The sequence below is a fragment of the Bos indicus x Bos taurus genome, chromosome 2 (genome assembly GCF_003369695.1).
Source record: "Bos indicus x Bos taurus breed Angus x Brahman F1 hybrid chromosome 2, Bos_hybrid_MaternalHap_v2.0, whole genome shotgun sequence".
Classification (NCBI taxonomy): domain Eukaryota; kingdom Metazoa; phylum Chordata; class Mammalia; order Artiodactyla; family Bovidae; genus Bos; species Bos indicus x Bos taurus.
The window spans coordinates 107,367,591-107,379,466 of NC_040077.1; the positions used below are offsets into that span (position 1 = coordinate 107,367,591).

Consider the following 11,876-nt stretch of genomic DNA (forward strand, 5'->3'; position numbering starts at 1 on the left):
TTGGAAGAGGAAATCCTGACCCCAGCCAGCACCAGGGAGCCTCCATCCTCAGTCCTCCCTGCCCCCACACCCATCTTTCAAAGACTCAAGCACCACTAGTCCACACTCAGCCAGTTTATTAAAGTCAGGGAGCTTCATCAGGAATGCAGAGGGGAGAAGATGGGAGATGACCCACCCTCCTCTCTCAGCTACCCTTCTCCAACAACTCATCTGCAGCCCAGGTCCCCTGGGCTGACCCTAGGAGGTGGGGCTGGCGTCAGGCAGACTGCACTGCATAAATACTCGGAGACCACAGCCTGAATCAGCAGCGTCAAGGGGCCAGGGAGACGAGATTTGGGGCAGAAAGAGGTGGCTCCAAGGGTACCTCTTCCCAGGCTTGCTCTGAGCCCGAGGGCGACCCCAAGCCAGAGAGAGGGGCCCCTGGGGTCTGGGGCTGCGGCCAGCCCTATCCTGCGAGTCTGGCAGGTAGCTCCGGGTGGCTGGGGGAGGAGCGGGGCGGGGCGCCGCCTTGCCCGGTGCCGGGGGCGCAGGGCGGTGTCAGGTGCTGTTGCCCTGCTCCTGCTCAAAGAGCAGCATGGCCAGCTGCGTGCGGGAGCCGAGGCTCTCGAGCGCGCTCTGGCGGCAGCGGTGGTATAGGTCTTCGCTGAGCCGCGCACTGCACGTCTGTGCCCGATAGCGCTGCAGCAACGCCGGCTCCACCGCCCGCAGCACATGCAGGCTGGAGAAACGCAGGAACAGCTCGTACACATCCAGGCTCTCCATCAGCTCCTCCTCCTGGTCCGAGGACGCTGCCAGCCGTGCTCGGGCCGCCACGTAGTCAGAGTTGTAGAAGCAGGTCTCGGTGGCCGCCTGGCGATCGAAACGGCCTGTGTCGCGGCCCAGTTCGGGGGGTCCCGGGCCCTGGGGTGGGGCCACGGCCGGGTGGAAGGCCTGGAAGTGCATGGGAAAGAAGGCCTGCCAGCCAGAGATGGCATGCATGCGGCAGCGGTTCAGGAAGTCAGGCGTGAGCACCGTGTCTGGCCCGGCCAGCAGGAACAGCGTGTCCAGCGGGTGCTTCTTGGAGAGGAGATCCATGAGGCGCAGTGGTGAGGGTGCGGCTGTCTGCACGCTGAGCCAGGGCACCCGGGCACCGGGGAAACGCCGCTCCAGCTCTGCCACATGGGCCTTGACGGGGGCAAAGACATCGGCGTGGGCCGCCCGCTGGGCCTGTCGGGGCTCATACAGTAGCAGTAGGGTCAGGGCTGCGGCAGCATCGCCAGGCTCCAGCGCCGCCGTGGCGAAGGCCTCCAGGAAGGCAGGGGCCAGGTCACGCTCGGCTGCGGCTAGTGGGAGTAACACAGTGAGACGCGAGGCCTCGGTGACGTAGGGCACGGGCAAGATCTCCACACGACTCAGTGGCCGTAGCAGCTGCACCCGGCGGGTGAGGGGCCGGCGGCCCCCCTGGGGGGTCAGTGCCTCCAGCTGCAAGTCCAGCGTGTACTCCATCCCCCGGGCAGGATCGAAGCGTCGGTAGCCATTAACCAGTTGCTGTTTCTGGAGCCGCAGGGCTGGGTGGTATCGGCGGTTGAGCTCCTCTAGGGCTGCCCCCAGAACGTCCGCCACATCAGCCCGGTCAGCCCCACGCAGCGGGCAGCGTGGGGAGCCATCAGCGCAGGAGAAAGCATGTTGCTCTGTGAAATAGTCCCAGCGCAGCACCTCAAAGCGGGAGGCGGGGCGAGACGGTGCTGGAATGCCCACTGGCCAGGCAGCTGCCCGCTCCCCATCCGCTGCCAGGCGGCTGGTGTTCTGGATCTCCCACTGGGTTGGAGAAAGAGGCCATGAGCCAGGCGCGGACCACGGGGGCCAGCACGCAGCCGGGAGGCTGGGCAGGCAGCACGTGGCACTCAGCACAGGTCCCCAGTCCCTTGCCAACCTCGGCCCACTCAATGCTCCCACCTGTCCTTTACCCAGATGGGAGGCAGCCTAAGAATTAAATTGGAGAGGCTCCTCAGAAAAGGTAGAAGCAGACAGGGACCAGAAAGCAGGGATGCTCTGATTCTTGTGCTAATTTTTTTTATTTTCCTGGGATCTCTGAGACCTCTTAGGAAACCTCACTCTCCACTCTTCACCCCCTACCCCCTATCCTCCACCTCCTACCCTCCACACCCCCCTACTCCTAACTCCTCACCCCCCAAACTCCCTACCCCTCACCCCCAGCCCAGACCATACCTGTAACTCCTGGATCTCCTGGTATGTGCGTTCCAGTTCAGCTCGAGCAAAAGCCTTGTGCAGCTGGTACATGTGCACAGGGTCATGGACAGGGTGAGCAGTCAGGGCACTACGGAAACGAGGGTCCCCCTCCTGCACGGGCTCCCCAGGGCTCAGCTCCAGGTAGCTATAGTGGACCCCCTGGGGAGAGGAAGGGAAGTGGGAAATACGAAGGGACAGTGCCCTCCCCCCCAATATTGTGTGTTTCATCTCTCCATCCTATGACCTGTTGTGGACTTGGGGTCAGAATCCTGTGGGTGTCGGCCTACCTTGACCAGTTGTGAGCTTGTGTGACCTTGGGTAAGCCTCTGTCAGTTCATCTGTGAAACAGGCATGTGTCCTATCTCAGAGCTGTCCAGGGGCTCAAATAAAATAATAATGGCCAATACCAAACACCTACTATGTGCAAGCCTCCCTTATTTTTTCTAATCCTTATAACAAGCCTGAGAAATAATTATTTCCATTTGTATGGATGAGGACGCTCAGGACATTCAGTAACTTACCCAAGGTCACAGGGATAGAAAATGACAAAACAGCATAGAAACCCAGGCCTATATCTCCAACCACCCCCTCTGCCTCTCAGGGGGAAGTGCAGACACCCAGATGGGAGGCACCAGTGGGGTGGCTTCTCTTCCTACCTCGTGGTCGCCAGTGCAGCTCACCCCGGTGGCATCAAGGATGCAGCGGCCCAGCCACTCATCCGGGCGCGCACTGACAATGTCATTGCGGCAGGCTTCCAGGTGGGGGCGCAGCTGCTGCAGCAATGTGCGCGACAGCAGCACCCCAAAGCCCCCGTGGCAGTAGCGGCCTGGGGCAGGCTCTCCACCGATGAAGTCCTGGGGCCGGCCCAGATAGAGGTGGGCAGCGGCTGCCAGGCTGAGGCGGCCGACTAGGCGCGCCAGTCCGTGCGCCTCAGTGTAGGTGGCATCGGGTACTAGGAAGAACCAGTCGAAATCGTCGCCGTGCTGTTCCAGCAGGTGGCGCAGTGCCAGGTGCAGGTGCCCAATGGGCCGCTCCTCACCTAGTGTCACCACCGCCATACCTGGTGGTGCCCGGCGGCCCCTCGAGCCTGTCAGGAACACCACACGCTCTAGCCTGTGCCCCAGCGTGCGGTTCACGGCCACGCCCAGCGTAGGCAACGTGGCCTGTGAGGTCAGCACCGCCACGAGCAACTTCTGCCTGATGCCCAGCTCCGTGCTGATGTAGCGGGTCCTGGGGTGGGGGAAAGATGGCCCAAGGTTATCAAAAAGACAAGTAGGGCAGGCAGAGGGTAGCATACATAGGCTTCAGCAGGTCATGTCCTCCATGGGCCTGTTTCCTCATTTATGATAGAATAACTCTTCTAGGGGTCACGAGGATTTAAGGGAATTGTTGTCCTTACCTACCCAAGTACTTTTAAAACGGAGATAGTATTATCCATGCAGATACGAGAGATATATTATGGGTCTCATTCTCTAGTTTGTTATTTAGTAGTTGAATCTTTGAGTGAGTTATTTAACCCATCTAAACCTTGACTTCCCTGGTGGCTCACATGGTAAAGCATCTGCCTATAATGCGGGAGACCCAGGTTCAGTCCCTGGGTTGGGAAGATCCTCTGGGGAAGGAAATGGCAACCCACTCCAGTACTCTTGCCTGGAAAATCCAATGAACAGAGAAGTATGGTAGGCTACAGTGCATGGGGTCCCAAAGAGTTGGAAGCGACTTTTCTTTCACTTTCACTTTCAAACCTTGGGTAGCCTCATCTGTAAAATGAGATGACTGTATCCCTTTAAAGCACTTTGCCAAATTCTTGGCACATAGGTACTGCACACATCATGTACATATTTATTTCTAAAAATATGCCATTATACCACAAATACATCACAGAAATGATGTAAACGGATAGATGCCATTGAGGCATAGTGAATGTGTTTGGGGGGGCTCAGGGATTCAGAAACTTATCTTCCATAATACGGAAGGTAAGTTGAAGAATTGGAATTTGAACTCAGTGTTACTTAGGAGAAATTATTTCAACTCATAGGCAGAGGCATTAATGGGATGGGTACATCATCCTTTCCCCACAAACCTCCCTCTTTCCCAGATGCCCACCCAGGAACAGGAGATACAGGTAAATCCTTGTTGGTGTTTGGTCAGTAAGTCATATCTGACTCTTTATGACCCCATGGACTGTAGCCCGCCAGGCTCTTCTGTCCATGGGATTTCCCAGGCAAGAATACTGGAGTGGGTTGCCACTGCCTTCTCTAGGGGATCTTCCTGATCCAGGGATCAAATCCAGGTCTCCTGCACTGGTAGGTGAATTCTCTTACTGCTGAGCCACCAGGGAAGCCCCCACAGATAAATCCTAGTTCTCTCTTTTCTCTTTCCCTCTCTCAATGCACCCATTCTATATACTAGTCATTTCTCTAAACCTAACACCCAGTGAGCCCTGAAGACCTTTGAGGGTCCAGGGGGTCAAGCAGGTCTAGGTCAGAGGCGAGTGAGTTCTGCCCAGTCTGGATGGAGCCTCCAAACCTTCCCAGGGAGCAGGGCCATCGGAAATGATCGGAGCCCAAAGACTTCCTGGCTTGTCAGACCCTTCCTTCCGGGGCCTGATCCAGCCCCAGGCGGCCTCCTCTGCGCACCCATCCCAGCCGGTTCCCAGGGGGTGGGGCAGGCGGATCCAATCCTTACCTGACGGCCTTTTTGGCGGCCTGGCCAGGCTGTGCAGGGTGGTAGGGCAAGACACGCGGCTCCCAGTTCTCCCCGGCGCCTGCACCGGCCCCGGGCCTTTCGCGCTCCGCTCCGGGCTGCACCGAGTTGGGCCGGCGCGCCGCATTGGTGTTGCCGCGCGGAGGCAGCTCAGAATCTCCGGGCTGGGGCGGCCCTGGGCCGCAAGGCTCCTCCACCCAGGTGACGCTAAGCAGGCTCAGAGTGAAGCCCAGAGAGATACCCACGGCCACGGGCCCCGCGGGCCTCAGTACCGACAACAGCAGCGATGCCCGCATGGCGCCCGGACAGCGGGCCCCCGGCCCTGGAGCAGCCCCAGAGCCGCAAGAGGAGGCTTCGAGGGGGCGGGACCGGGGAGGGGGCGGATCCGGAGGTCCCGAGCCAAGCGGGCGGGCCCCCTCCCTCCCCTCCGAGCAGGGCCAGCCGCCGGAGCGGAATCCCCTGCGCCGCGTTCCTGTGCCCCTCCAGCTGCCGCTCGGTACCGCGTAGGGTCCCGGCGCTGGGCGCGGGAGCCTCCGCCGAGGCCGCCGCTGTCCGACGTGTCACTGGAAGGGCCCCGCCTCCGGGGTGGGGTCTCGGGCTCCAGCTACCGGAGAGGGAGGAGAAGGGGGAGGTTAAAGGGGAAGGACCCCCGGAAGTGCCCCCTCCTCAGTGAGGGAGAGGCAGACGTCGGGGGCGGAGTCCCCTACCTCCCCCCGCGGCGTGGTTGGTGCGTCCCCTGTGACGTCAGAAGCAGCCCGCCCCTGCCTGGATGGTGCGCCCTGAGTGACGTAAGGAGCAGAGGCCGGAGCTGTCCATCAGCACCAAAGGCCGCGGGCGGGCTCAGGGCATGGGGCCGCGGCTCTGGGGCAGCCCGAGCCCCTGCTCCTGCTTCTTTCCCTTCCCCAGGCCCAGCCTAAGTCCCCGGACGTCGCGGGACTGGAGTGCCAGCCGGTGTTGGAGGCGGAGCGGCGTCGCCGCCGCGCAGGGACCGGTCCCTCCGGCCCAGCAGCCCCCTTCCCCTCACCGCGGACTTTTACCGGACCCCAGTCAGCTGGAGGCTCTGGCGCCCGGCGACCGCGGCCCCTCCGGCCCCTGCACAGCCTCTTTCGCTCAGAAGCTCAGGTCGCCTCCAGCCCAGGTAGATCTTGGATAATCCCAGATTTAACCGCCCACAGACCAGTCTCCTGGCTGTCTCCTCACCGGCAGCACGCTGCCCTCATCTCCCCTCAACTTAGTCCCCCTTTTAACTTCTTCATCCCAGCTCCCTCTAGCCAGGCACTTTTCCCCTCTTTTGTCTTTTGTCCCTTACTTCAGGGATGCTTCCAGAGCTGTGTAATGTGGGCACCACTCCTTTGTCCACTGTATCTTTGCCTAGTTCTCCACTCCCATCTCACCCTCATCCTGGTGGAGACCCAGGACTCCTCCTTGACCCCCAACTTCCTCTCTGTCAGGCTGACGTGGGAGGGTGACTCCCTTCTGTTCCCAGCACTATGCCGGGCACTGTGGCAACACTTCGGTTCCAGTTGCTGCCCCCGGAGCCAGATGATGCCTTCTGGGGAGCACCCTGTGAACAGCCCCTGGAGCGCAGGTACGAGGCACTTCCAGCGCTCGTCTGCATCATGTGCTGTCTGTTTGGAGTCGTCTACTGCTTCTTCGGTAAGACCCCATCATTCCTTACTTGGGCCCCCCCTGTTTCCCCAAGTTATTTTTCTGAGGCACCTCAAACCTTCTTTGGAACTTTACCATGAACTATCTGTCTTTTCTCTTTTTTCATCCCGTACATGTTTGTAGATCATTTAGACTCTAGATCCTAGAGAACACAGGTTTTGATTTAGGTGTGCTTGGATTTGAACCTGGTTCTGCACTTTACTAATTACAATGCCTTGGGCACATTAACCGTTCTAAGCCTCAGTTTTCTCATATGAACAGTGGAAACAATGATATTTGTCTCACACGAGGTTGTTGTGAAAATAATAAACACTCAATAAATAATAGCTATTGTGGTGAAGACGTGTTTGGGTCACTATTCTAGGTAGGCACCAAAAACATTTAGAAGGGTGAGTTAACATGGTCCCTTACCATGGGGCATAATGTCTAATGAGGGAGAGACTTCTGGCATATTCATACCTGCGATATATATTAGAGGGAGCTAAATGGTGATCACATACATGGAGATATATATACAGGCAGGCTCCAGTAATCAGTGCTGCTGTGGATGGTTGTCCAGGACACGAGGGAGTTTGGTTGGATAGGCAAGTGGGGGCTGAAATCCAGTCCATGCTCCACTTGCCAAACTCTAGAGCTTGGTGCAAGGCTGCTTTGCCTAGAGGAAGGCACAACTTTTTCTAATTTGCACCAAAGTGCCAGATGGTCTAGTGGAGTAGGTGCCCAGTGACTCTATAGCAAGAAGTACAGAACTTCAGATAGGGAAGTGAGGTTTATTGGCTGAGCATCCAGGGAAAGCCTCCAGGCAGAGCATTACAGGTGGCTGGATGAAGTGCAAAGGAAGCTTGGAGGTCTGAGTTCCAGGTTGGGCAGAAACAGGGCAGGACTTATGCTCTGCAGCCTTTACACCTCCCCCTAGAATGGCTGGGTAGTAGGCAGGCATGGAAGCCAGATGGTCCCTCTCTTTCCACCTCCAAACTCTGGGCTGAACAATTGCAGAGTGGGCAGGAGGAAGAGCCCTTCTATAGGTTCAGGACACATTCTGGGTCTCCAAGGAGTCTGTGTCACCTCACCCCCTCCACTATTTATACCCAATCCCTCTACAGTTGCCCAGTGCAGCCTGCCAGTCCTTCTCCTGGGCTTCCCTGCCCTGTGGCTCTTGGAGGCTCTCACTCTCAGGCTCTTGGACCCTTTGAGACATTGTGCATGCCCTACTCCTTTTCCTGATCCTAGAACCTCCTAGACTCCAGTGCTTCCTCTCATTCCTAGCACTGATTCTCTTTTTTATAACCTTTCTCTTTGGCTCTCCCTGATCATTTGACTCCCATCTCTGACTTCCATCTTCTCAGCTTTTCCGGGTCCCTCACACTTCCAGGTACCCTTACTGGACCTAATGGCCCTATAACCTCCATTTTTCTGAAACTCCACACCACTATTTGCCCTATAATCCACTTTGACTCCCTATGGCTCCTTGTGAACCCTATTGACACCCCCACCAAGCTATCTCATTACCTTCCATCCCTCTGATTCTATTACTCCTAACACAGGGGAATCCCTATGACCCTGTTGTCTGTTTGCCCCCACCATGATCTCAATGATTCCATTTTTTCTGGCTTCAATATTATTACCCTCTCTCAAAAACCCTTTAATACGCTCAATGATCCCACATCTGTCAATTCCCCTGACCTGAAAAGATTTCATCTTTCTGAACCTGTGTGACCTCATCTCTCAAGTTCTTTCTGACTTCCAAATACCTCATCCCTCTGAACAATCCCACCCTAAGGACTCCAGGGATTTTATTGGTCTTCTATCTGTGACCCCAGTGACCTCTCTCTCTGACCTCTATGATTCCAAAGACCCTAGTGACCCTGTAACTGATACAATGAACTATCTCTATCTCAAAAACCCAACATTCCTTTCAATGACTGTCTGTTTCCCAGAGACTCCCAATGACCTATCTCTCTGACCTTCCTTGATCCCAGTGGTCCCTTCACTGTTGCCCTCAGGACCCCAGTGACCCCCAATTCTCTGAGCTTAGTGTCCTGCCTCTGGTTCCCCTGTAATTCCTTGTTCTTGACCCCTCTGACCTCCTACCTCCAGCCCCGTGACCTTGTTTTGGCCTCTCACTAGCCCCTGTTTCCCTCCAGGTTACCGTTGCTTCAAGGCAGTACTCTTTCTCACCGGGTTGCTGTTTGGCTCGGTGGTCATCTTCCTGCTGTGCTACCGAGAGCGGGTGCTGGAGACGCAGCTGAGTGCTGGGGCAAGCGCAGGCATCGCGCTGGGCATCGGGCTGCTCTGCGGGCTGGTGGCCATGCTGGTGCGCAGTGTGGGCCTCTTCCTGGTGGGCCTGCTGCTTGGGCTTCTGCTTGCCGCTGCCGCCCTGCTGGGCTCCGCACCCTACTACCAGCCGGGCTCTGTCTGGGGCCCCCTGGGGCTGCTGCTGGGGGGCGGCCTGCTCTGCGCCCTGCTCACTCTACGCTGGCCCCGCCCGCTCACCACCCTGGCCACCGCGGTGACTGGTGCCGCGCTCATCGCCACGGCTGCGGACTACTTTGCCGAACTGCTGCTGCTGGCGCGCTACGCGGTGGAGCGTCTGCGGGCTGCCCCTGTACCCCCCCTCTGCTGGCGGAGCTGGGCCCTGCTGGCACTGTGGCCCCTGCTTAGCCTCATGGGCGTTCTGGTGCAGTGGCGGGTGACGACCGAGCGGGATTCCCACACGGAAGGTGAGAGGGTACATGCCAGGGTGGGCATGACAGACATGGGTGGTTGAGTGGGGGGATCTGAGCTGTTGAGGATGGGGAGGGAGCTGTAGGCACCAGCAGCAGAAGGCCTCAGTTGAGTTACAGAGAGCTGACTGGCTCAGGGTCTGGGAAAGCAGGACCTCAGTGCCACCGTCCATGCCACAACAACAGATGGAACAGCGGCTCTGTGCCAAGCCCCTTCCAGGCATCTGGGGATGCAACAGAGACAAAAATGGAAAAGGCCCCCATCCTTCCAGGGTTACATTCAGGGTGAGGGAGACAGACAATAGGCAGACTAACAAGATAATTCCCATTGTGTGGACTGATATGAAAGAGGTGTGCAGGATAATGTGACGTATGGACAGGGTGGCCAAGGAGGGGTGTCACATGGAAGAGGTGACATTTAAGCAGAGACCTGAAGGATAAGGCACCAGCCATACAAAGAGCTAGAGAAGAGGGAAGAGCAAGGGCGAGAGCCTGAGAGGGAATGAGCTTGGCCTGGTGAGGAGGTGGGGCGGGAGTGGGGGTTGAGGGGGGGCGACTGTGTGGCCACAGTGGGCCATAATGAGGACTCCGGATTTTATTAGAGGGCTGGTGAGATGCCATTGGAAGTTTAGCAGGAGGGATATAAACTAATTAAGTATCTTCTGGCTTCTGAGTGTAGAAAGCATCAGGGAAGGCAGGTGTAGAAGGGGAGCCAGTGGGGAGGCAGCTTAGTTGTCCAGTTTAGGGATGATGTTGGCCAATCTAGGTGAGTCACCTATGACTCCAGACTGGGAGAGGGGTAGGGTAGCAGCCCGGAAGAGGTACCTAGAGCCTAGGAATCTTCCCTAAAGACCTTTGGAAGAAAAGACCTATGGGAAGCCCTATCTGGCAAGTGGGAGACCAGGAAAGTAAAGGAGGAGAGGTTTCAGACCAGGGGCATCTGGGAGCCTATGTGGGCCTCTGAGAACCTGCTCTTCCCCACCCTTCGCAGTGGTCATCAGCCGGCAGCGCCGACGTGTGCAACTGATGCGGATTCGGCAGCAAGAAGAACGCAAGGAGAAGCGGCGCAAAAAGAGACCCCCAAGGGCTCTCCCCAGAGGCTCTCGGGCTCCTCCGAGGCCTGGGCCCCCTGACCCTGCTTATCGGCGTAGGCCAGTGCCCATCAAGCGCTTCAATGGAGACATCCTCTCCCCGGTGAGCACCCCGAGCCCTTCCCTCCAGCCCAAGTGGGGAGAAGGGGGTGTTGGACTCTCTGTCCAAGCTGGACTGGGCCTTCCCCAGGGCTGGTCACTGTCTAGAAGGCCTAGGACTTGTCCACCACCATAACCCCCGTAGTTAGGGGCCTGATGGGTAACGGGAAGAGGTGACCTGGGTGTGGATTTTAATGAGGCATGGTACAGGGAAGGGTCTCAGGGCTGTGGACTCTGGGGGTGGTGAGGTCCCAGACCGGCAGAAGACCAGGATGGGTCTCAGGCTTGTGATGGTGCAGGCTGAGGCCATCTGCCTGGGTGGCTTTCAGGGCAGGGGTCCGCAGTGGCACTCTCACACCTGTGTTTCCTCTCCCACAGAGTTACATCCAGAGCTTCCGGGATCGACAGACTGGGAGCTCTCTGAGCTCCTTCATGGCCTCACCCACAGATGCGGACTATGAGTACGGGTCCCGGGGCCCGCTGACGGCCTGCTCTGGGCCTCCAGTGCGGGTATAGCAGTCCAGCTGCTCCTGCTCGCCTACACTCATCGGTCACCAGCTCTGCCGGCTTGGGGAGGCCTGCTGGGCCGAGGCTCAGCCCACCTGGCCTTGTGCCCTTTGGCTGTTCCTTTCCCTACCCTGGAGAGGGATGGCTTGGCCACCAGATGGGAGGACCTGCTCAGGCTTGGCCTGGCCTGAGGAGAGAGCCCCTCCCAAGCTCCCCAGGAGTTCCTGAGGGACGCGAGTGTGAGCCCCACTGGGCTGTGCTCAGGGTTGTGAGTGTGTCGCCTGTGTGTGTGCGTGTGGAGGGGTGGGCTTGGAGGGGACCTTGGGACCCTTGCCTTAGATTTCTGATTGGTAGGGCTTCTCCAAGGGTGGCCCCACCTCCTCACCCACTGCTGGGGTCCCATGGGCCAGTCTCCTGCATGTCTAAGTGGAGGAGGTCTGCCTTCCTCCCCCATCACCTCCACTTCTCAGCCAGACTCATCTAAGGCTTCTTGTCCTTGTCCATGGGGCAGACTGCAGTGGTCCTCACTCTAGTCCCCTGTCCTCTGCAAGTCACCAGCCCAAGGGTAGTGGCAGGGGATGGGGTGGAGGGTGCTGCTCTGGCCTGGGTCTGGCAAGGGGGCTAGGAGGAGGGGGCTTAAGTGCACGGTGCATGTCTGGTGTCTGTCATGCCACTCTGGACACCTCATGCTTCTGTCTCCTCCCACCCCACCCTGTTTTACATCTTTTATAAATGTGCCAAACTGTGAGGCTTCTGCCAGTAGTGGTGGTCTTAATGGCTGGCGCTTCCAGGGGCCAAGATGGAGGAAGCACTGCAGGCTTTGGTTCCCTGCGTCACTCACTCTGCGGGGGCT

General features: G+C 58.1%; 2 protein-coding genes across 3 annotated transcripts; one reads left to right on the forward strand and one right to left on the reverse strand.

Moving 5' to 3' along the window:
* Positions 1-96: 96 nt before the first annotated feature.
* CHPF (chondroitin polymerizing factor) lies at positions 97-5,623 on the reverse strand. The gene is made up of 4 exons (XM_027514362.1): positions 4,918-5,623; positions 2,886-3,459; positions 2,209-2,388; positions 97-1,797 (listed from the first exon to the last, which is right to left on the reverse strand). The coding sequence occupies exons 1-4, from the start codon at positions 5,229-5,231 to the stop codon at positions 538-540; spliced, it is 2,328 nt and encodes a 775-aa protein (XP_027370163.1). The 5' UTR covers positions 5,232-5,623; the 3' UTR covers positions 97-537.
* Positions 5,624-5,639: 16 nt separating this feature from the next.
* Positions 5,640-11,782, forward strand: TMEM198 (transmembrane protein 198). Of its 2 annotated transcripts, XM_027514431.1 has the most exons (6): positions 5,640-5,723; positions 5,842-6,073; positions 6,387-6,591; positions 8,748-9,323; positions 10,318-10,520; positions 10,895-11,771. In XM_027514431.1, exons 3-6 carry the CDS (start codon positions 6,426-6,428, stop codon positions 11,030-11,032), a joined length of 1,083 nt encoding a protein of 360 aa, XP_027370232.1. In that variant the 5' UTR covers positions 5,640-5,723; positions 5,842-6,073; positions 6,387-6,425; the 3' UTR covers positions 11,033-11,771. The 2 variants fall into 2 exon arrangements, with proteins under 2 accessions (XP_027370232.1, XP_027370238.1); XM_027514437.1 differs by lacking the exon at positions 5,640-5,723 and having other exon boundaries at positions 5,730-6,073; positions 6,422-6,591; positions 10,895-11,782.
* Positions 11,783-11,876: the final 94 nt, after the last annotated feature.

What these genes read in the sequence shown, in the direction of transcription:
- CHPF (XM_027514362.1), bottom strand. Translation starts at nt 5,231, where the DNA reads ATGCGGGCATCGCTGCTGTTGTCGGTACTGAGGCCCGCGGGGCCCGTG. An exon ending in GCCGCCAAAAAGGCCGTCAG is followed by an intron (nt 3,460 to 4,917) that starts GTAAGGATTGGA and finishes CCCCCACCCCAG; the next exon opens with GACCCGCTACATCAGCACGG. An exon ending in GCTGCACTGGCGACCACGAG is followed by an intron (nt 2,389 to 2,885) that starts GTAGGAAGAGAA and finishes TCCTCTCCCCAG; the next exon opens with GGGGTCCACTATAGCTACCT.
- TMEM198 (XM_027514431.1), top strand. Translation starts at nt 6,426, where the DNA reads ATGCCGGGCACTGTGGCAACACTTCGGTTCCAGTTGCTGCCCCCGGAG. An exon ending in GCGGGATTCCCACACGGAAG is followed by an intron (nt 9,324 to 10,317) that starts GTGAGAGGGTAC and finishes CACCCTTCGCAG; the next exon opens with TGGTCATCAGCCGGCAGCGC. An exon ending in ATGGAGACATCCTCTCCCCG is followed by an intron (nt 10,521 to 10,894) that starts GTGAGCACCCCG and finishes CCTCTCCCACAG; the next exon opens with AGTTACATCCAGAGCTTCCG.